The 22,507-nt window shown below is 35.7% G+C and overlaps 1 protein-coding gene across 3 annotated transcripts in view; it reads left to right on the forward strand.

The window, feature by feature from the left end:
• RBBP8 (RB binding protein 8, endonuclease) overlaps positions 1–21,221 on the forward strand; it is a 38,697-nt gene extending 17,476 nt beyond the window's left edge. For all 3 annotated transcript variants that reach the window (XM_074576825.1, XM_074576823.1, XM_074576824.1), the window contains 13 exons: positions 2,663–2,832; positions 4,290–4,391; positions 5,474–5,571; positions 6,216–6,343; positions 7,249–8,134; positions 8,223–8,349; positions 9,450–9,547; positions 10,312–10,426; positions 11,279–11,449; positions 12,064–12,133; positions 13,084–13,180; positions 18,128–18,269; positions 20,579–21,221. In XM_074576825.1, coding sequence (XP_074432926.1) covers positions 2,663–2,832; positions 4,290–4,391; positions 5,474–5,571; positions 6,216–6,343; positions 7,249–8,134; positions 8,223–8,349; positions 9,450–9,547; positions 10,312–10,426; positions 11,279–11,449; positions 12,064–12,133; positions 13,084–13,180; positions 18,128–18,269; positions 20,579–20,676 — 2,302 coding nt within the window. In that variant the 3' untranslated portion in view covers positions 20,677–21,221. The remainder of the gene's footprint in view (positions 1–2,662; positions 2,833–4,289; positions 4,392–5,473; positions 5,572–6,215; positions 6,344–7,248; positions 8,135–8,222; positions 8,350–9,449; positions 9,548–10,311; positions 10,427–11,278; positions 11,450–12,063; positions 12,134–13,083; positions 13,181–18,127; positions 18,270–20,578) is intronic.
• Positions 21,222–22,507: the final 1,286 nt, after the last annotated feature.

Raw genomic sequence — 22,507 nt, forward strand, 5'->3', positions numbered from 1 at the left:
TTCGAAAGAAAACCGTAAAAATAATGAGCTACAAATTAACTGTGAAATTGTAATTTGATATGGTAGCAAGAAAGTGCCATATAATGTTGTGGTTAATATGCAAATTTGGTGCACTGTGCAAGGCAGAGGTAGCATTCCTTTCTTGTGTAGTTATGGTCTGACATCATCTGAAACTTATCTCAGTTTTCCCTGTCTGTGGACAAGTTGCATATGTGCATGGTGGGAATGGTACAGGATGTATGAACTTGATACGTAAGGCTTTTTCTGTATGTAATTTTTTTTCCTGTCTTTGTCAGAAAGTAACTTTGGTAGAGGAGTAAAACAACTTAGAATTCCATTCAAAATGACCGTGGTCCTGTTCCTTTGTATTTCTTGGTTTGTCTCCCATCATTGGCATCTTAATCATCCTTTCTTTTTCTGTATGCATTTCATCTTCTTGGATTAATATATTTCATGACCCTAGGAGTACTCCTTTTTAATACCAAGTAGGAACAAATTTCTATATGCTTCCCACTGTAGAATGACTTCTCAGCAATGGTTCTCCTATGCAGCTTGACAGCAGTTAGGGAGATAACATTAAAAAAACTGACACCAAACGATTCATCCAGATGTTTTAGTTTGCTCCCAGTCTTGTAATTTAGCTTCCAGTAAAAAATATCTGTCCACTGTAGGAAAGTTGAGAACGAACAATGTAACACTAAGTTACTTGCTTCACATCTTAGGTGGTCATTTAAATGAGTGCAGAGTTGAGTGGATAACCAGGAATTAACAAGGATGGTCCTGCTGTTTCTGATATAGCATTTGGTCATTTTGGTTAAACTGTCATGATGTTACTTTATTTAGAATGAACGATTTAGATCAATATGATGTCATCACGTAGGTGCAAGGTAACATTGTTTCTGGTGCATGACATGAAATTGTATTTTTGCAGTCTTCTGTATTTGTTATCAAGGTTTAATATTTTATGGAAAAAATCTAAGAATCCTTTATAAAGGTGAAATCAGTGAAATTTTAGAACTGTATTATCTGGTCCTTTATCAGATTAGAATTTCATTATCCATGGATGGAAACACCAAGGAAATTTCTACAAAAATGTCTTCTGGGGTCTCAGATAAATGTTTCCATGGTTCAGAAATTATTTATTGCATATTTATGGTATGTAGTATGTATGGCGCCTTCTTCATTTGATAGTTTTTTGTGGTGGTATGTAGGAACTAACCTCTTGGTTTGCATGGAAGTAAGGTACAGAAAAGTATATTTATGGCAGGCTAATTTGTCATAGAAGGCCATGTGTGCCAGTAAATTTAAAGAGTAGTCTAAGACCTAACTTCAGTTTGCAAAGTAACTGGATGAATATATTGTTTTACTGTTTGTTTTGATTTGTTTCTTAAGATATTGTTAGTAGATGATATAGTTTTCCAGTTATCCTGCTTTCTTTGTAAATGTGCTAGAAAAGAGGAATTACAAAATCACACAGTAAGATTCGTCAAGACTTCAGAGCATCAATGCATCAACGTTTGTTGTTAAGTGTTCAAAGTTGGTCATGGTAAAAAGCCTAACTGCAAGAATGCTTGTTTTCTCAAGCCAGGCAGCTTTCTCCAGTTCTCCATCATGTTATTAACTTATTTTATATTAGATCTTGTGGTTCACTTCAATACAAGCAGAAATATATCCACATTTCCTCTTTTTCCCTTAGATCAAAACCTTACATCCTTCTCTTTGTAGTTAGGAAATGATCTTTTGGCCCATGTTTTCTCCTGAGAGTCATAAGGAAAAGTGCTACTGCAAAAAGATGACCAAGCAGGCCGAGTTAGATTTCCTTCTGTTTTTCTTTTACTGCCTCTTCCATTTCTCTCTACCACCACCATACGACAGGTAGCAGTGCCCTTATTAAGTACTAAACAGACTATATTTAAGTTAAAGGAACTGTAATTAACACTTTTTTGTTGTTATTTCCTTGTTATGTCTAGATAGAGTTTTTGGAGAGAAAAGACATAGCTATTTGTTACACTAATTTTTATATAGTGACTCAGCAACATGCTGTTAGAGCTGACTAAGAGAGACAATAAACTTCATGCTCATTACTTGTTTTACGTGGTTTACGTTGCTTTTTACACTCCTCTCTGAAGGCCTTCGTGACATGAATAAGAGGTATCATCCAATGGTTTGGAGAGGGACTGTTTTTAATATAGTGCAGTTCATTACCATTTAAAATTGCCCAAAAGCTTTTGTTTTGTTTTTAAGACAGTATTCTTGGGGTATGTAGGGACTTCCATAGAGGGAGAGAGACACTAATCTGTCCATTTCGGCATTCTTTCATTCAAGTAGCACATGCTTCAGAGGACAAGCTAGAAACTCCACAGTCCCTATTTTTTTCCAGAGAGAAAGTCTTCCATAGTGCAGTAGTTAAATGTTGACTTCAAATGTGAAGAGCTAGGGTTGTATGCCATTCTTAGGCTTGAAGGAGGAAGAGTGAATTTGTTGTTGGATGTGTCTGAAAACTGGGTTTTAATATTACTTTTTTGCACTGTGATGTTATTGAGATGGCTGTATCTTCTAAATTGTTGCTTTCTTGAACCGCATGATTGTCCTGCTTGTTGAAATGAAAGCACTTCATCTTGCTGACTTGGGGTTTTGTTTGACCACCTAATTTGGTCTTCAGGGAGCGAAAGCAACAAGAAGTAGAATTAGAAGGAGGAGTCATTCCAGATTCTCCAGTTCTGGCTTCTTCGTTTTCTGTGGTTAATCGTATGAGAAGAAAAAAAGAGAACAGGCATATCCGATACACAGAACATACACACCCAGATGTGGAACTCGCAGAAAGCAACAATGGTAAGAATAATGTATTATTTTTTTTTTTGATTAATTTTAAAACATCTTTTTAAGGGCTAAAGAAGAAGATTATATATAAATTTGATTGCAAGTGGTGAAAACGAAAAAAAAATGTGTTTTTTCTGGCTTGGCTTTTTTAGACTTACGCTATAATGCATGAGTCGGGGGCAAAATGTATTCAGCAGTAACTGTTATATCAGCGATATGCTGAAAGCTTGTCTCAACCTCCTACTTTTCTTCATCCACATACTCATGAAAATATAACAGTTTTCCAACCCATATCTTTTATGTAACTCCAAACTAACTAAAAAAAATCTGCTAGGGTTTGACTTGTGCATACGGCCACGTCACCACCTAGTGGAGAGTGAAATAAATGTTTTGCTGCATTCAGCAATTATTCTGCAATTAAAGTAATACTGAAACTGGTAAATATGTAATTCTAGCAGCTACATGATCTTTTTTTGTGTGTTAGTGATACACTGTTTTCATTTGTTTTGTGTCTAAGTCCAGAAATATTGTGAACATTTAATTTCCAAACTTCATTCTGTAATGTCATAGAAATAGCTCTAATGTATTTTAACTGTAAGAAATATTTGGGCTTGTATGTTAATTATACACAGCTTCAGACTTCGGGCTTGTGTTTTAATGATACACAGGAAATACGATAAACAATCGTGCTCTTAATGTGTTAGCTTATCTTGTGGAATAAAAATAATATCTTTAAATAATTTATGATTATATCTAAATATAACTTTTGACTAAAAGCTTCTTTCCAAGAATAAAAATAGCACAACTGTGGGGTGAGGAAGTTGCGTTGGTTATGCACGCCCTTTATTTTGCGTATGCAATTTTAGTGCTGCGAGTAGTTTCTCCTTTCTAAACATACCTACTTCACTCCATTTTCTGAATAAAAAATTGAGCTACTAAATTAAACCAAAGTTAAATATGTAGGAAAAGGTGTAAATACTTATCGCAGTTAACAGCTATGAAAAGCTGTTGGTGTCCAGATAGAAAGGACTACATGGCACAGAGTTGGTCATGATTAAAATCTCAGGGTTTTCATCTTTTCATTACCTTAGCTGATGCAGAAAATTATTCCTTTGGATGGTTTACTCTTAAGTAGTTTTGTTGCCAAATTAGCAGGTCAAATATAGATTGAATACATACTTTTTATGTGGTTAGTATAGAAAGTGATGTAATTATGTGTCAGTATTGTTTTGTGGATGAGTGGCTAGGCTCATACTTGTGAGAGAGAGGATTGATATGAAATATTTGTGACTAATTGTCATTGTGGTGCCTCAGAATAAAAATCAGATGGGCTTAGGTTGCTGGATCTACTGACATACCAAAATTCACATTCAAGTGCTTTTAAGATCAGGATCATTGTCTGTATGTAAACAAAAACATCACAACAGGATACCTAATCTCACTGAAAATTTTTCTACATTTTCTCCTAGAGTTTGGAAAAATTCCAATGTATTCCACACAAATGAACAGTCACCACGAAGAAGAGATACTAGTGGCGGATACCTGTGATTCACAACTGTCCCCTGTACCAAGTAAGTGTATTAATAGATTTAGTTCTAATTCCATTCAAAATAAGGCAAAAATGTTGTAAATTGAGGGTTCTTCAACAACTGAGAGTTCATCTCTTTTAAACACAGGAGCCAGAAAAACGGTTTTATGTTTACTCGCAGAATTGCTGCTGAAACGCCCGTAGATACATGATCTAGTGGCATAGCATCAGGGCTTACAGTCAAGAAATAAAAAGAAGTTCAGTACAGCTCTTACTGCAGATATCTTATATTTTAGGCAACTTATCCAGTTGTCTTATGTCTGATTTTCCAGCTGTACAGGAGGTAGAATATTCTGAGGATTGCATTTGTCTGACATGAGTATGTAACATTTAGAAGTGCTTCTGTTAATTATTCCCTCTTTTGCAATTGTGAATTGGTACAAGTCTTTTAGTCTTGTGTCCTTCTCCATAAACAGTTCTTTGACAAGAACTTTCTGTGTCCGTGACCTTTTTCTGTGAAGTATTTAACTATAAATGAGTGCAAGAATCAGCATTTTGGAATTACTTGTGCAGGTTGGAGTTGTAGTGGTTGTAGTTCCTGTACTTTCACATCATGTTACCTTGCCCCAGTTTAATAAACTGAGTAGTGTTAAACCCCTGAAAGAAGGCGAACTCATCTATTTGTTTTCCTAATAAAAACACAGGAAAAATAATTACAACTGTCATGTAGGAAATACGCAACACAGGCATTTTACTATAAACATACATTATCACTGTTCTACGTGCCTTTCTCAGACTATTCATGCACTGGACTGGGAGTTTGCAAACAATTTTTACATTGACTTGTTTCTGTATTTTAATTTTGGGGAGCTGTACTCAAGTTGGAAGCATATTTGTCTGTGATGATGCAGCAGTTTCCTCTCATGGAAAACTCTTCTTTTTTTTCCCACTTCTCCACTTATGACTTCCAGATATGATTTTTGTTTGACACAGGTCAAACTATTTCCATAATTACCTATTTTAATTTGTGATATTTTTAGTTCTGTGTTTGTACCATCTGTGTGAGTGGAGTAAGATATTATAATGTCTGTGTAACTTATTGTGAGCTTTTTTCTACTCATAAAGATAAACCAAGGATAGGAGGCTATCCTGTTCCAAAGCCATCTTTTAACTTGGCTGCAGTTGTGGCAGAAACAATTGGACTTTCTGTTCAAGACGAATCTGTAAGTAGTATTCCCAGATTTTTTACATAATGAGCTTTTTATGCCAGCTATTTACAAAAACACTATGTTTCTCTTTTGCATTAAAATTCTGCAAAAGTGTTCTGAGTTCCAATAAGCTCACTTTGATTTGCTTTTGCTTACTCATTGCAGAATTGCTCTAGCAAGACGAGATATAACTGTGCTGACCTGTCCAGGCGTGGGGGAGGAGGGTTGGGTTCCTGCTGTGTATACAGCTTCTAAGTTTGACTAAAACTGGACTAAATCCTTGGGTTTGCCCAACTCCCTTTGTGCAGTAATCGAGTCTAAGGTACTAAAAAAAATGATTTGGTGATGAGACTGTTAGGTGACTCAGGTGAGATTATTTGATGCTTTGGTAACTACGGTGGAAAAGACAGTATGCAGATTCTTTTCTTTTTTTTAATGTACATTGGAATGATGAATTTTTTTTCATTTACATAAGATTTCTTTAAAGTTGTTGGTCAAAATTTCATCTCTCTCATAGTTTTTATTATTCTTCAGAGTTTTGTATGGTTCAATTTGAATGGGTCTTCAAAGTATTTATGTGCAAACCTGGCGTATTTCTGATTTTTAATTCTAGTAGCTTCTCACACTTCCTTTCTTTGTTTTCCTTCACTACTTGCAAGGAGTCCCAGAGTGTACTGAGTCCTCCCTGCACTAATACTGTTATGAGCCAGGCCCCAGAGAGTGTGCAGTCTGAAAACTCAAGAAAACATCCAGCTTCTGAATCAAGAAATGATGACAACAATTTAAGGTGTGTTTCCACTTGGTTATAATCATGTTGTTTTAAATGGGCTTATATGAAGTTCTGGTTTTAGCAGAATTTAAAACCTTACAGCAGCTTGTACTTTAAAGGTACAGACATGGAAATAAATGTTTTCATATTATACGGGCTTCTTTCAAGTAAATAACATTAGAAGCAAAGGAACTGATAGAATACAGAACTGTGGACTTCTACTTCATTCTCAAACTTGTTATCTCTTGAGGCCTGTAAACCTGAGGGCAAGTGACTTGGAGCTAGGGTAGGAAAATGATTATGAAACTTTCTGCTGCCTAAATGTCATACCAGTTGACTGTTGCCCTTCCCACTATTCTCAGGATGTTGTGATCTAAACTGAATATTTTTTTTTAGCCCCTATTTGTCATCTTAAATGTATATTTTATTGATGGCAAGTAAAAAACAGAGTACCTGAAAGAAGCTTGCACGCTTTTCCTTCAGTTGCAGAAGCTTTGTGAATCTGTTATCGTATCTTATAAAAGATCTATACAAGAACCTAGATAAACTGCTATCACAACCTTTCTCACTTTCTTCCGTTTCAGTGCATTGAAAGGTAGGGAGTCCTTTGGTAGAAGAGATTCCTAAGTAGGCCTAATTCTGTCCTTGGTTCTCAGTTGAATGTGGGACAGAACTTCACACTATACTAAAATGAAGGACAAGGTTTGTGTTTTGTTTGCCTTTTGCAGCTCAAAGTGCAACAGTAGTTACTCCTATACCAAAAATTTCCCTTTTCTTTTTCCTTCTGTTTTCAGTTAATGCTAGCAGCTCTGACAGCTTTGAAGTAGATCACTGATAGGAAACTTACAATTTTTGTATATCCCTTTTCTCCTCCCAGCTCCCTGTCTACTCCAGAAAAATATCTGATCTCTCATTGTATTCAGTCTTTCAGATCCATCTCAGAATACTCCACCACATGTTGACTGGGATTCTCAGGTAGCCTCTCCTGTTTTTGGAGCTTCTAGCAATATGAAGAACAACTCAAGTACAAGTCATACCTCTTGTATCTTAGATTCAGGATTGAAGCCTCATCTCAAAACCAACCTCTTCAACAATCCTTCCAGTTCCAGGTCTCATAAAAGTAGATCAAAATCTGAAGATGTTGCTTTTGTTGCACCACTGAATCTTGGAACTGAAATCAACTCAGTTATCAGCCAGGCCTCTATGAATAGGCAAATGGTTGTGAAAAAGAATACTAATGAGGCTGTAACCTGTGTTGGAAACACTTGTGCAGCTAAAAATGAGGTGATCAAGAGCGATTTCCTTCTCGTACACCAGAGACAGCTGGAAGGCAGGTGTGCTAAGAGAAAGAAAGCTGAAGATGACCATGCAATAAGCTGTGAAAAAACATCCTTCAACAAAGAGAACTCTATGCCCTTTCAATCAGACATTCAGCATATTAATGGGGACCATACAGTTGATAAGCCCTTGGATCTGTCTGATCGCTTCTCTGGAGTTCGTTGTCAAGAGAAAAAACAAGGAAGTGAGGAGACCTGTAAAAATAGACTGAAACAGGTGACTCTGCATGACGTTTTTTCACAGCTAGGGAAGCCCATTCCTGAAGGTTCATCATCCATTCAAAAACCCAATAATGAGAGCTGTTTGTTTGGCAGAGATTTACAAGAGGAATCGTATGTACAAGAGGCAATGCTGGGAAAAACATTCCCAGATAAGAAAAGCCAGATCCAAATGAAAGAAGAAGTTCCTCCCTTCAAAATTGTACCACAGCCAAGTTCTGCAGAAACAGAGCAACTTTTTGATGATGTGAAGGTATGCTTTTCTGGCTTCTTTTTTTTTTTCTTCTCCTTTGAAATATTATATAGATTTGGGAAATAGTAAAATTGCAATATGTTATTAGGTTGCCAGTGGCCATGTACCAAATAGAAAGAAAACAAGGACAGGACATGGAGAGTCTGAACCAGCATCTGTGCTTCAACCAAATCCTTGTAGACTATCAAAAAATAAAGCACTGCAAAATGAGCAAGGTAATTTGATGAAGATGTTCCTTTTATTGTCCCCTGCTCCTCCAGCCTGTGCTATGGTTGAATAGAATTTTGTGTATCTTATTTTCTCCCACTGTAATCACTTTCTCTGTTCTGCTTCTAACTTAGTCTCATCCCATTCAGGACTTCTGCAGATCACCCCCCACACTTTCAAATTGTGTCTTCCTGGCATTCTTTTGCCACTATATAGTAAATACATCATTGTCATTCAGCTGTAAATTCAACAGGCTAGCAATATTGTTCTTTCTTGTTGATTTAGCATTGTTGTTTAATGCAACATATGAATAACAGATACTGAAATAAAATCTCAGGAACTTTGAGTTTAAACTGTATCAAATGCTTGAAAACTGCACTTAAGTGTAAGGATAAGTCACCTTCTTAACTTTTCATGATTCCTGATGATCTGTTAAAGAAATTTGTATCTTTAATGATACTGAACAGATGCTGCTAAATACTCATCTTGTTGTATCTTCTTCTTGTTAAGTGGTCCCAGTCTGAAAACTTAGATTTTGAACTGGGATTGTAGAGTCACTGCTTCTGAACTCCTTAGCTGAGCTGTTACACTGCATACTCTATTTAGAAATACTTGCATTTTGAATTTAAAAGAAATGTGTCAGCAGTTGATGTGGCCATGTAGCTTACAATCTAAACCTCTACTTCAAAGATAAATCAAGAGCCATCACTGGAACAATGACCAGACATTTTCGTACTCTTTGTATTCTAAAACTTGACTTCGGTATTCTTATCAATCTTATATCTTCTGTCCGGTATTAATACTACTGGATTTACAAAGTACAGAGATTCTACCTGCAAGAGTATTTTATGCATGACATACCTCATACAAGCATAAAGGAGTGGTGTGCTCCCTGAATATGACAAAAAACTTACAGATCTATTTCTTACTCTTCAGACAAAATACAATTTACAAGAAATGTGCATGTTTATTGTTTGAGAAGAAGCAATCCCTAAACCCAAAAATGAATTGATAAAAGGAAAGCTGACATAATTTAGACACTATAGAATGCTGTTGGCAGAATTGGATTCTGATTATTTGTCTTTTTTCTCATATTCTCTGCATCCAGACATGAAAGATAAAGCTTTAGAAAACCTCCAGTGGAGCATAGACCCAGGAGCTGACCTTTCACAGTACAAAATGGACGTTACTGTGATTGATACAAAGGTAAATTTGTGTAACAAGTCTGCGTGTTCTGTGATATCGAAAAAAGCCTACAAAAGTAGAATCGTGAACTTTATTCTGGGCAGACCAAATTCACTTTTTAACAAAAATCTAAGTTCATCTCATTTGATGTTTGTTTGCACTCCTGAAAAGATAATTTATACATAGTACACTACAGTTATCTTAAAACATTTCCACTGTCTAGTTGTATGTGATAAACTCAGCCAGGTGGCTCAGTATGAAACTGATGCATTTGGGGGTGATTTTGGTTTTCTTTTAAGACAAAAAAGTAGTTCAGATCTCATAGTTTTTTCCGTAAAAATGTTCACTGTGATATCTCTTTATGTTAACTAATAGAAAATGTGCAGATAATGGCTATTATCTTTCTTTGAGTCCTGAAGTCTATTTGTTTTGTCTCATTTAAAGTGTCTCTTAAAATGTATTAATTTGACCAGTTTTTAATTTCTGTATGTTTCATTGTTACTTTTTATCTTCGTAGAATTTAACATGAAAACTTTTAAGACATTTCTGGCCCATCAAGTAATGTAACCCACCAGATAAATGCTTTATGCGTTAATTTCAAAACATGTTACTCTCTTACATAGATTTTACATCTTTATCATACAGACATCACTGCAGAAAAAACATCACAAAGTATCCAAAAAGATGGCAGTAACTGTTGTGAAAGTGTTTCAGATATACAGCAATGACACTGACTATACAATTGCTTCTGAGTGCAATTGTCATGTTTGCTTTTTCTTACTTAGGGTGGTTCTCAGTCAAGAGTCGGAGGGGAAGCTGTTGATATGGATTATACATATGTCAGTCAAAGTGTGCTATCAAAAATTAAAAGTCAAGAGCAAAACCAGGAAAGCAATCCAAGTAAGGCTTTTCTTTTTTTTTCCCCCTCAGGAGAAAAGAGTGAAGGGCATTTTTTCCTCTGTATGAGTAGATAGTAGAAAATTGTTTGCAGTAAAACAGCATTGATGTATTTTTGTATGTTACAAAGGTTAGTCTGTTTCCTGGTAGAATCCGTGGTTGTTGTTGAGCTGCTTTTTAACTTAGATGAAGAAAATGATAGGATTTGTGCTGAGATAGAGCTAAATAACCATATAATAATTCTCATCTCACCTGCCCACAATCATTCTTAAAATAAAGCACTTTGAAAGTGCTATGTAATCGTATCAGACTTTCTATAGGAAGACTAATTTAATTTTTAATGGCATATAAATAGAACTAGTATACTTAAAATAAATCCAAACGTATTTATATCACATTTAATTTATGGTATGTGGTGAATCATGGCTGCAGGGCAGTGACTTTTAATTGTGTGTTTAATTTTTTTAAGCTGTTGCAACTTGATCGCTTTTCTGTAGTTTATCTCCTACACAGAGAAGGTATTTCTTTCTGCTTGGATAACTTCATAATTTACAAGAACAAAAACTTCATGTGTCCAGTGTTAAGGTTAAAGTTATATCTAAATGATTTTGTAATTAATCAAATGTTAGAAATTGAATCGAGGTATCTTTATGAAAAATAGATGAGTGTTGTCCGTATTTAAAAGATTGACAGAGAAGTTGCGGAAAGAATAATTGTGTTGCCGGAGTTGAGTTAAGCAGTGCTGGAGCAGGAAGTAGATGTTAGTTCTTTTGATACACATTCAATTAAAATATGCTTTCTTGACTTAAATTGTTGAGAGACTGATTTGTGTGTTCATTATGCTTTTTATAATAGGAGGAGAAAACAAAAAGAATGATACCTTAACAGAAATGTTTGATCGGACAACCCATGAAGAATATGAATCCTGCCTACCAGAAGATAGTCCTCCTGAATGTGATGAAAAAGAAATTCTTCATGATGAAGAGCAGGATAAGGAAGTAACAGCAGCAAGCAAGAAACTAAAGAGTGGGATATAATTTGTTTTGTCTTTATTAGTCTGGTTGAACTACAAAAGTCGAATTGAAATCGGGCTCTGTTCTCGAGGAGCAAATATTCCAAATAAACCATGAGTTCATTTTTCATAAATTCATGGGAAAACTTATTCATTGTAAGGACATAACATAAACCAATATGAAAATATTTTTGTAGTTCATTTGTATAGCCATGACACAAATATGGGGTGTGTAATGGAAGCTGGCATAGGAACTGTATAGCAGAGTGACTCTTATAGAAAACGCCAGTTTTTTGCTCCAGATTACTTGCTTCCTTTCTTCTCCCTATCCTAGGTTCTATCAAAGGCTTCACACTATTTTGTATTTAAGCAGCCTTTCCTTTGCTATTCTGTTTATCTTCTTCAATCATCTCGCTGCTGTTTTCCTTCTACTCCAGTAATGCTTTTTGATCACTGGTGCAATCAATTCTATATTATCTTTAGTATTTTGAATCTGTTGTCTCAGACTGAATGTACAGGGTATTTTTGTATTTCTTAATAGCTGGCTGATAATTTCACAGACGTTTCTCCAGGCAGTCTGTTAGCCTTATATGACATGTAATTTTTTGTTTTACATGTATATTTACAGAACATGAGGATAAACAAGATAAAACCAAGCAGAAAGCTTTTGTGGAGCCATATTTCAAAAGTGATGAAAGGTAATTTAGTTTGTTCTGTATAGGCATTTTAAGGCTCTTTATATCCTCCCGATAGGGAACTTGTTTTTCCATAAAATGTATGTTTGTGTGTAACGTACTAGCAGATAAAGATGCACAGGTAAAAGATCTAGTGAATTACGTAAAAGCCTTAGATAAAAGCTGGGTAGGGGAAAAGAACCAAACACATTGAGATGCCTGTCTATCACATTTACTGAAGAGAAGGAATTGCCTCTTCAGCTTTCTGTAATTTTTTTTGGAATGCTGTATTTTGTAATCCATGTTGTTTTTTACAGGCACGTGGTCATGCATGAGTTCGTGAGCCAAAAGCCTATGAGTTGCTTGTACAAATAAAACCTTTCCTTCTCTGGCATTTTTGCCCCTTCCTCTAGGCAATAAATAAGTAATGTTTAACTGTGCCTCTTAGTGCTTCCTCTATTGCCTTTCTGTATAATCAACATTGGTAGTCTGAATCTTCATTTCATAATGATATCAACCCCTTCAGTTAAATAGTTGTTACCTTATTTTTTACCCCAGCATATGTTTTCTTTGTAGAGAAAAACTTGTTTAGTGTTCTGTGAGCAGACGAGTTGAATCTGTTAGTTCTTGTATGGAACCCCAACATACGTTCCTTTTGCAGAAAACAATGCAAGCACAACTGTGCCGCAGGCAAAATAAGTATTCTACAGAAGATCTATATTTGAGTCATTTTGATCTAGTAATTACTTTCACACTATGAAAAGCCATAATGAGGAGATGCACATCTCTGGTTATGTGAAAGATCATATTACATTTAAAAAATCCTGAAATGTAGTATAATTGGATTTTGTAGGCATTTTCTGGTATTTCTTCTTTTCTTGAGACTCTCCTTCATTGTGTTCTAAAAACTGAAAATTTCTAGACATGTAGGAGAAATGAATGTGCTATCGTGTGAAAACATTTTTGTTTTTCAGAAAGAATACTGTGTTAGATTTTCCTCATATTGAGGTTATTCGAAAAAAAGAAGAAAGAAGAAAATTGCCTGGCCATACTTGTAAGGAATGTGAAATAGTAAGTAGTGCTTTAAATTTGGTCAGTTTTCCATTCTTCTAGCTCTGCTAGTGTCTAAGTGCTAAAGTGCTGTTGAAATTATGAATCTGGTTGCATCACCATCAGTACCTACAGCAGCAGATAAGTAAATGTTTACCAAAGCTGTTTTACCAAGGTCTGGGTTGGTTGGTTTGCTTTTAACTGTAGTAACTGCACATGACTTAGAAAGTATTAACTTCTTGTGTGTATCAGTTTGAGGATAGATTTTTTTTTTTTAATGAAAAATACATTAGCTAGTCAAAGAATGATTACAAGTTTCTAAACTTAGCTCAAAAGCTCTACTGACATTTACAGCTACTGGAATAAGTAAGTTCTATGTCTTGGTGTACCTATATATAGATATATCTCAATGTGGGGTTTTTTTTCCTTGTTTTATGGCATGTCTGTGTCTTCAGATAATTGCACCAGCATAGGTGCGAATGCATATATATATGTGCAAATGCATGCAAAAATGTTTACATTAGCAGATTAAAAAATATGAAATTTTAGAACATACTTTTTTCCTCCTTTTCAAATTACTAAACTGCTTTCAGATACTTGGTATGGAGTAAAGTATTGAATTAATTACATGTGTAATAAGGACATACTTCATTTGGTCATTAATAGACTTCCAGGCTGGAGTTAATTAGGTGATGATCTTATACATTATGACTTGCCAGAAGTGTGGATTAATGACTAAATAATGAGGGATTCTCTGGAATCTTTTCACTTAATTTCCACACCTATATAGAACCAATATTTTTCATAGATTCCCCTGCTATTCACTCTGTAGTTGTCACATTTACTTAGCTGAAGAAATTTATTAGAGTATATTTTTCATAAAAAACAAAGTCCTGAAAAAACAGCTTTGGTAAAACTCATTAAATACAAATAATTAAGTTTTACAGTCAACTATAAATACCATTTTCAAAAATAAGTTTGATTTAAAGAATTTGAAAGAAAACAAGATGTTGAGGGAAAAAAAAAAGAGAAGAAAAAAAACCAAACAACAAAACCCCAAGCTTTCAGTCTATTTCTTGGCCAAGAGACATGTGTTAAATGTTTTCATTTCCTGTCTCTGTAAGTTACAGATCTTCTCCTCTCAGCAAATCCAGTTCTTGTTACTTTCTGGCAAGTTAGAGTGGTAACTGCTGTTTGGAAACATTTACAGCTCCAATTTTAAAATAGTAGGTTTCTACATTAAACTTCAGAAGAGTTTGTGTTTTTCTTGTTTTTTGGCATTTTTTTTTAAGTCTACATCATTCAAGATGAACGTCTTGGAATGTGTGGAATGCCTGGCAGTGTCATTGCACCATAATAAAATTAGCTTTGAATTAAATGCCTATGGAAAAAGGGAGTATTGGACAAAGCATAAATGATGCTTTAAAAAAGTCTTGGCTTACTTATCAGTCATAAGGGCTTGAAAAGTCTCCAAAGTCTGAGGAAATACTTAAGGAGGGGGTAGAAATCAGTAAATTGTTTCTGGCCATGTGCTGCATGCAGTATGAGAGTAGGGAAAATTATCTGTCATTTTGAGAAGATGTGAGAGGTTTAATTTCTGCACATGCCTTAGCAGACTGATGTCAAAGTCCTTTATAAGTCCTTATCTTAAAACTTTGTGGAGGCATCTCATTCACTTTACAGTGTAGAGCATTTGATAAGAGGTTTTGGTTTGGTTTGTTATGACTTTGCGATGCGATCAAAGAAAGATTGTATGCAGGAGTTAATGTTTGTTAGTGTGGTTACTAAGCCTTGCCACACTTTAGATAAGGAGAATCAGTCAGATGGCTTTATATATGTTTAGATTACAGAAATTATTCTGTAAGTAACTTAGTGCTAAACTAACGAGAGGAATATTTTAAAGGTTTGTTCTCTTTTTGAGACTGCAAATTGTAGGGTTCTGTAAACAATTCTTTTACAGTGAAGATACTGCAGGATGAGATTTTGCATATCTTTTCGCACGTGGAAAAGCCTAGCTTGAATGTTTTGTGTGAGTTGAAAATCCTGTGGATAGCGAGATCAATCTAGAAAACAGCTGAGAGTTCTTTTTGCTGTTTAGCAGACGTATGTTTAACTTTCTCATTCTTTGTCAACGCTGATAGATTTCTAAACAAGCCAAACTAACAAAAAGTTACTAATTTCTTTTCAATACATACTTAGCTTGATTATTGATAGGTCTCTTTATTTTCTGTTCCTAGAGAGCTGTCCTGCATTTTTCATTGTTTGATCCATAAATATTCCTCACCAATCGTAAACATTTTCATTCCAAAAATAAATTCAGCACTGCAAACTTTCAGTAGACTGACTTCTAAAATTCCAGGCTATTTAAAGGACAAACATAAGGTGCACTGCTGATTATCTGTAAATAAGACTCAGCTATTAATCTATTTGATTTACACAAATACTGTAGAATTCTTATAATTAATTTTGTTGATTTAACACCATGTCATTTCTTAAATTTTATCAGCGAAAATTGATGCATACTAGATGATAATTACCTGTTTCTTTTCTTTCATTAGTCTCTAGACCTTTAACTGAGTGACACAGACATTTTTCTAGCGGGGTCTTTGAAGTCTAGCTGCATGAGTGACCCTACGCTATCTGACTCAGTCCCCAACCTACCGATATCCACTTAAGCTCTGGTCTTGGCGTAGGCCTTTTCCTGTTTAAGGGAACATTGTATGAGACAGTGGCAAACATTTTTAAACTGTGTTCGAATTCAGTGATTGAAAGGGGTTTTGCTATCAAGAGTGTGGGAGTATCCTGGGCTTATACAGGGTATGTTTTGAAGAACTTTTCACTAGGGGCTTATAACCATTCCTGAATGTTATCTTTGGAACTGGCAGTTTATTCTGTCCTGTGTACCAGGACTCTGTAGTAGACAGACCAGTAATCTGAAATTTCGGGTACAACCTGCTAACAACCTGGGTCTCTGTTCTTGACCAGGAGACCCACATGTTGCTAGGTCAGATTCCTGTACAAATAAGGGCTTTGAGAGCAGAACATGTTCTGGTGTCACACTTTGTACAATGGCAAGAAGTCTGAATTGATTTGGGGGTGGAGAAAATATACTTCAGTTTCAGGCACAGTTGCGTTTTTCACAGTCTACAGAATCACAAAATGAAACAAGCCTACTTTTCCTAGTTCGTGAAGTTTTGTCGCTGACATTTTCAGAGCTGTGATTACTCTTTTCTATACAATCATCAATATTTAATTTTCATGGGTTTTTTTGGAGGAGGATTTTTATGCCCATTTTATACTTTGTCTGCCATCTACTAGGAGAAAAAAAGTTATTAGTGTACTTCATGATTCCAAGTACATAGGTTTTCTGAAATCCTACCAGTAGATGGAGACAGGAAGTAATCTCTGTTGACAGTGGTATTCTGTTCCTTTCCTTATTTTGCCCAGTCTAGATCACTTTCCAGCTGATTGAATGAGGTTTTATACTTTAGTTTACCTTTTTGAATTATAACACTGTAACTTCAGTGGAATTGTTCTACCGCTTTTATGAGGGTCAGGTTTCTTGTGCAATCCAGCTGGTGACTGTTGGCTTGCCACTTGAATCAAACAGTGTGTTTGTTTTGAAAATATTTTGGTACTCTATGATATCTAAGTGCCAGATTGGTATTTTTAGGAGATGCCAACTAGAATCACAAACTAAAGTGGTAGAAAACTACTTGAAAAATACTATCTTTCTATGATGCTACTCAGGGGAACACCCAGCAAAAAAGTTTGGAGAGTATATAGTTGTTGCAGCCCCCAGTACAGCTGACAGGGATGAAAGAGTAGCTAGCCAATTTACTATATACTCTAGAGAATGCCCAGCTGGCAGGTATTTTCTGGAGTCCCAGTATCAGTCAGCTAATTAAACTATCTCTTTATTTACTCCTAATTTGAGGGTGTAAGAAGAATCTAAGTATCGTTTTTGCAGAGGAACAACTTGGCCAGTCTGCAATAATGTAGCTAGAGAATGACTAATAACACAAAGGCTGATTAAGAGACGTGCAAGAATACTCATCCCTTAGACAAAGGAGAAACCAGTCTATGCTGGATCAGTAGTTTAATGGGAGGATGAATGTTTAACTGAGACCAGCTACTGTGGGCAATAATACCAAAAAAGGGAGGAAATAAACAGGTGAAGTAAGGGGTTTAGGAGGGGTGGTGATGGGGAGAAGTAAACAGAGGCGGGACAAATGGAAGTAGTTTTAGGTGAATCGGGTAGGCTGTAAACCCTGGAGTACCTAGCCAGTGGGGAAACAGGGGAGGGAAATTTTGGCTGGGGACAGGAAATAAAAAGAAGTTATTTTGGGACCTCAGGTGTGCCTACCTGCTAGGACACCTGTTCTTGCAAGAATGTCTAAATAAAATGTGCTTCATATTGATCACTGCCTGAGCCGTTGTTATTGGATAAGGAGCATTTCTAACAAGGGTAATAAAGTAGGAAGTATTTTGACTTAAGTTTGCTGTTACTACTGTAAATTTAGACACTGGAAATAATTCTGCAGCATGGATTTTTTTTGGTGCGTTTTCACTTTTCTATTTCATTTGTGAAAGTGAGCTGAAACTTAGTATGTTAGAAAATTCCCATCAATTTCAACACCTGGGCTACTTAGCTTTGCAAAATCAGTCAGTAAAACAACATAAGTAATTGTACACATGCCTAAACCTTGTACCTATGGTATGTTAAAAGATATAAAACTAAGAAACTCGCCACCATACTGTTATACTTAATCTGTAAATTCAGTGAGCTTTTAGGATAATGGCCAAGTGTTTGTCATTTGGATAACAAATCTCTACTCTTGTCTATCCCCACGATTATTTTTAGATAACTGTTAATAAACAGCGATTGACAGTATCATTGTGTAAAGCAGTTGCTCTATATGTATGAATTTGTTAACTTAGAATTCTGCTTTCTCCCCTAACACTCAGTATTATGCAGACATTCCAGAAGAAGAGAGAGAAAAGAAACTAGCTGCCTGTTCAAGACACAGATTTCGTTACATTCCTCCAAATACTCCAGAAAATTTCTGGGAGGTTGGATTTCCTTCCACTCAAACTTGTGTGGAAAGAGGTTTGTGCAAAAAAGGCTTACAAAGCATTTTTAAAGCTGTTTGTTTTGGTGGTTTTTTTCTAGAATGGTTCCCTGAAACTATCTCTAGTTCATAAAGCTGCGTTTCTCACCCAGTCTTGTTGAGGTCTGATTACTTATCAGCAGCCATTATTTGGAATATAAGGAAATGTTCTTAGAGCCTAGATAGAGAAGGCAAACAAAATTGGGATCTTCGTACAACTTAAAACCCTGTGTGTCTTTGAACCAAAGCAAGACTTGGGTCAGCATTTTCAAAGGCAAAGGCTGAGAGATTGTACTTACTGAGGAGAGACAGGCAGCACTGTTGATGTCCTTTGCATCTTTAGAGCTACAGAATACCACATGATATTGGAAATGTGGAAGGTAGGGTGTAATTAAATAGTTTTTAATATGCATACCCTGCTTGTTAGTGACACAAAAGCTGTTTTGGTTTCGTTTGTTTTTCTTTTTATTCCTCTTCACACAGAGGATTGTTCTTTCCTAAATAATTCTTCTAACTCCCAGAGCTTGGTATAAAAATGAGTTTTTACTAATAATGTTAAAACATGATGAGTTTGTAGTGTACTGTATGTACATTTCTTCAGAAGTGGTGAAGCTCTGAGGTTAGGAGCCCTGTATGAACTCTCTTTGAGTTACTTATGTCTTTATTTGTGCATATGTTGTTAGCTTGTTTAATCTGTTCTCCTAACAGTTTCAGGTCAGGCATAGGAAAATGTAGCCGGATGTATATGTGTTCTTGTGTGATAGTGTTGCAGTATCATCCTTAATCTTCCAGAACAGGGAACCTTGATTTCTAGGGAATAACATAACTTTTGTACTGCCAATTATAATGCCTAACCAAGATATACTGAGTCGAGTTCATTTAAATTTGAAGCTGTATTTCCAAGAAATATGTATATTTCAAACATGGTGTTCAGAACTTTAAGCCTCCCCCTATTGTGGGGGACAAGCGTCAAATTTGCTTTTGAAGCCCTATTCAAGTTCCCCCTTCTTAAATATCCACTGCAAAGGCTTAAACTGGTCATAGGATTTGCAGGCTGTTAAGCTTCCTTGGGCTTGGTTAGGCTTCAAGAAAATAGTTCTTTTTTTTTTTTTTTTTTTAATCAATTTGTTTCTGGTATAACATAGGGGAAAGTGAATCCCTCAGTCCAGCTAGCCAGTGAGTAGTCTCTTTCCTCTCTTGTGTATCCACTTAGACAGGACTTGTCTGAGGCTAATCCATTCCTCCTTTACCTTAAGTAATGATAGAGGTTGTCTGTTATTACCCATTTGGAATCTGTTTGCAACCTGGTTAAAATTAGCTTCTTGGCTATCTCCTTGTTCTGCTAGAGTAAGAGCTGTTCAGTTGTTAATGGTCCTCGACCTCTCAGAGGCAGACTTTAGATCAGCCCTTTCTTGGTAAAAAGCCGTATTATATAAGAGTGCAGCAAGAAAACCAAATCACCAGAGAGAGTTCCCATGATGAGCAAATTGCAGCTGTCACTCAGAAGTACTAGGGTATTTTCTACTTCTTATTGGTGTCTTGAACCAGTTGTGGTCTGTGTTGTTTTTTATAAATTCTGAGTTGCATAGACAACATTTTCCAACTATGAAGTAGGAATCTGCTACTCTCACTTCAGTGGATGTTAGTGCTGATAAACAGTAATCGTTTGACAAAAGCCAGGTGCTGTAACTGATTTGCATAAAATGTCTGCTTACTGTCAGTGTTAGCTAAGTTGAGCATGTTACAGAAATTTTCTATACTCCCCTCTTGTTGGAGAGCTTTCAAGGTGTGTTTTGATCCACAGGTTCATGTTTGGCTTTTTCCAAATGGAGAAGTCTTTAATAAATAAGAATACCCTCAAAACAGAGGGACGTACTGTTTAGACACACGAAGTACACATGCCTGAAGTTTCCTGTGTATGACTAGGAGTTAAATTTATTTTTTTTAAAGTGATTTTTATTAGTCAACTGGATTTGTAGTATTTGCATACTTTGTTACTCTTACGTAAAATCTTCTGTAGGAAAGACAGTGAAAAGTGCAATTTTGTTTTGAATAGATGACATTCTCTTCTTCAGTATAATCTATCTGCATTGCATTACTATACTGTCATCTACTAGAAGACAGCCGAGTGTTTTCATTAATGATATTGTACCGTGGGATCTCTAACTTTTTGTCAAGTGACAACCAGTTGCCATAAAAGGAAAAAAATGGACAAGTTATTTTTTGAGGGAAAACAAAAAATGAAACTAAAGTTATGCGTGTTTTTATATTGTATTTCTTACCTCAGATTTGTTAATCTTCTTTTAAGGATATATTAAAGAGGATCTTGCTCCCTGTCAACGTCCAAAAAGAAGGCAGCCGTATGCTGTAATGTTTTCTCCAAAAGGCAAAGAGCAGAAGACATAAAGGATGGGGAAATAAGGCACACCACCTTGAAGAGTATCTTTCCTGTTCTTAGATATTTATAGTTAATATAAACTTGAAATAAAGAACTGTGTTTTCCACAATGATAGGTAAATCATTTCATTAAATATGTAAATTTTATAAAATTCATTTGAAAATCTGATGTACCAGGAAACAAAACTATTTAATGTATGTTTGTTTCATATTGTGTTAATACATTTTGTATTAATTTTTGCACCTGTCAGACAATGAGTCTCACTTTTTTTTTTCTTTGAAGTCAACAGCTAAAATTCCAGCAAATCCTGTCTAACTTTGCCTCAGTGAGTAACTGCTTTGAAGTCACTGAAATCAATTGTTCTTGCAAGGTCTAAATGCCTGTCAATGGGAACAGAAATGCAGATTTTGTAGGGTGCTTTTATTTTGCACTGGATTTTTTTATATAGCCTTTCTCTTTTGGCAATAATGGTTGTATCTACTTGTAATAAAGCTGTATTAAATATGAAAGGTATCTACTGCTAATAGTTCGGAGGTATAAAAACTGTGTAGTCTAAATGCCTGTGTTAAATTTTTCTGTTAAATGTATAGCACCACGTTTTCCTCAGTGTTTAAATTAGAATATGCAAAATTTTTTTTCTTAATTTGGATCTGTTTGTATAGCTATGTCTCATTGATAAGCAGATAAGGATTGTTACTTCTAAATTTTGATGACAGCTGTGCACAGAGTTCTCCTAGGTCATGACCATCGCTGTCCACTAGGTTATGAAGGATTCTCCAGGGGTACTTTAAATTAGTTTTTTTTTTTATAGCAGAGGATACAATTTCATACTTGCATTTGGAGAATAAAAGCATACAGTATCACAGAGGCAGGGTGATGCTTTTACTTAGGTAGGCAGGCCAAAGATCACTGTAGGATACTTAAGATAAAATAGCATTCTAGGATAGAATAAAATGTTCAAATAGCATACAATCAGAGTTAGGCTCAACCAGTGAGAATTCTCTTTAAAAAGAGATGATAAAGCAAGCAACGATTTAAATGCCTCAAACCAAAATAAAAGAATAGAAAGTAGAGATGCTTTTATTTTATATGTATATTTACAAAAAAATCTGTACTTTCTGTTGTTGTATTTTATATACGTGTGTGCATATATATAGTGTGTGTGCATGTGTAAAGATAGGTATTTAAAAACGTGGTGGATAGGACCATTTAATTCCAGGTGTAGTGTTACAGGAGTGGCAGTAGGTTCTGCTGGTACAGAGGTTGGTTAAATTATTCACCCTGTGAGTAGAACTAGAATATAGAACAGAAGGAGGGAATTTGCAAAGCGGAAGGTAAGATTCCAGTTGAAAAGGAGATACAGAGGAAGGGGTGTGATAGATCCCAATAAAGTCATGAAGTGTGGAAATGGTAAGTAGGAGGTGTTGCTCACGAAGGGACATCAGGCAGCAGGTTTAGTTACAAGCAGAAAGGAGCATCTTCCTACATAACCCAGTTGAACCTTGGATTATGCTATGGAACTGCTGCAGAATGTTACGGATACAAAAAGTTTGGGCAGGTTAAAAGGAATGTAAGGTGGACAGAAGTCATCAAGGATGTGTTAAAAATACTACCACTGCCTTTGAAGTTTTTGAAGTCTACATTACAGGAAGCTGGGAGAGTGTCCTAGGGGAAGTATCTGTGTTTCAGTAGTTGTCCCTCGGTCTGGCCATACTTCATGTTTCATACTGCCAAAAGTCCACAGTATATTTACTAGACAGTCTTACTACCTGAGATGATACCATTTTTCCCTTCAAAAGGTGATGTACCTCACCTTTTGGTCTGCCTCTGCCAACTTAG

Source organism: Larus michahellis, chromosome 2 (assembly GCF_964199755.1).
Source record: "Larus michahellis chromosome 2, bLarMic1.1, whole genome shotgun sequence".
Classification (NCBI taxonomy): Eukaryota; Metazoa; Chordata; class Aves; order Charadriiformes; family Laridae; genus Larus; species Larus michahellis.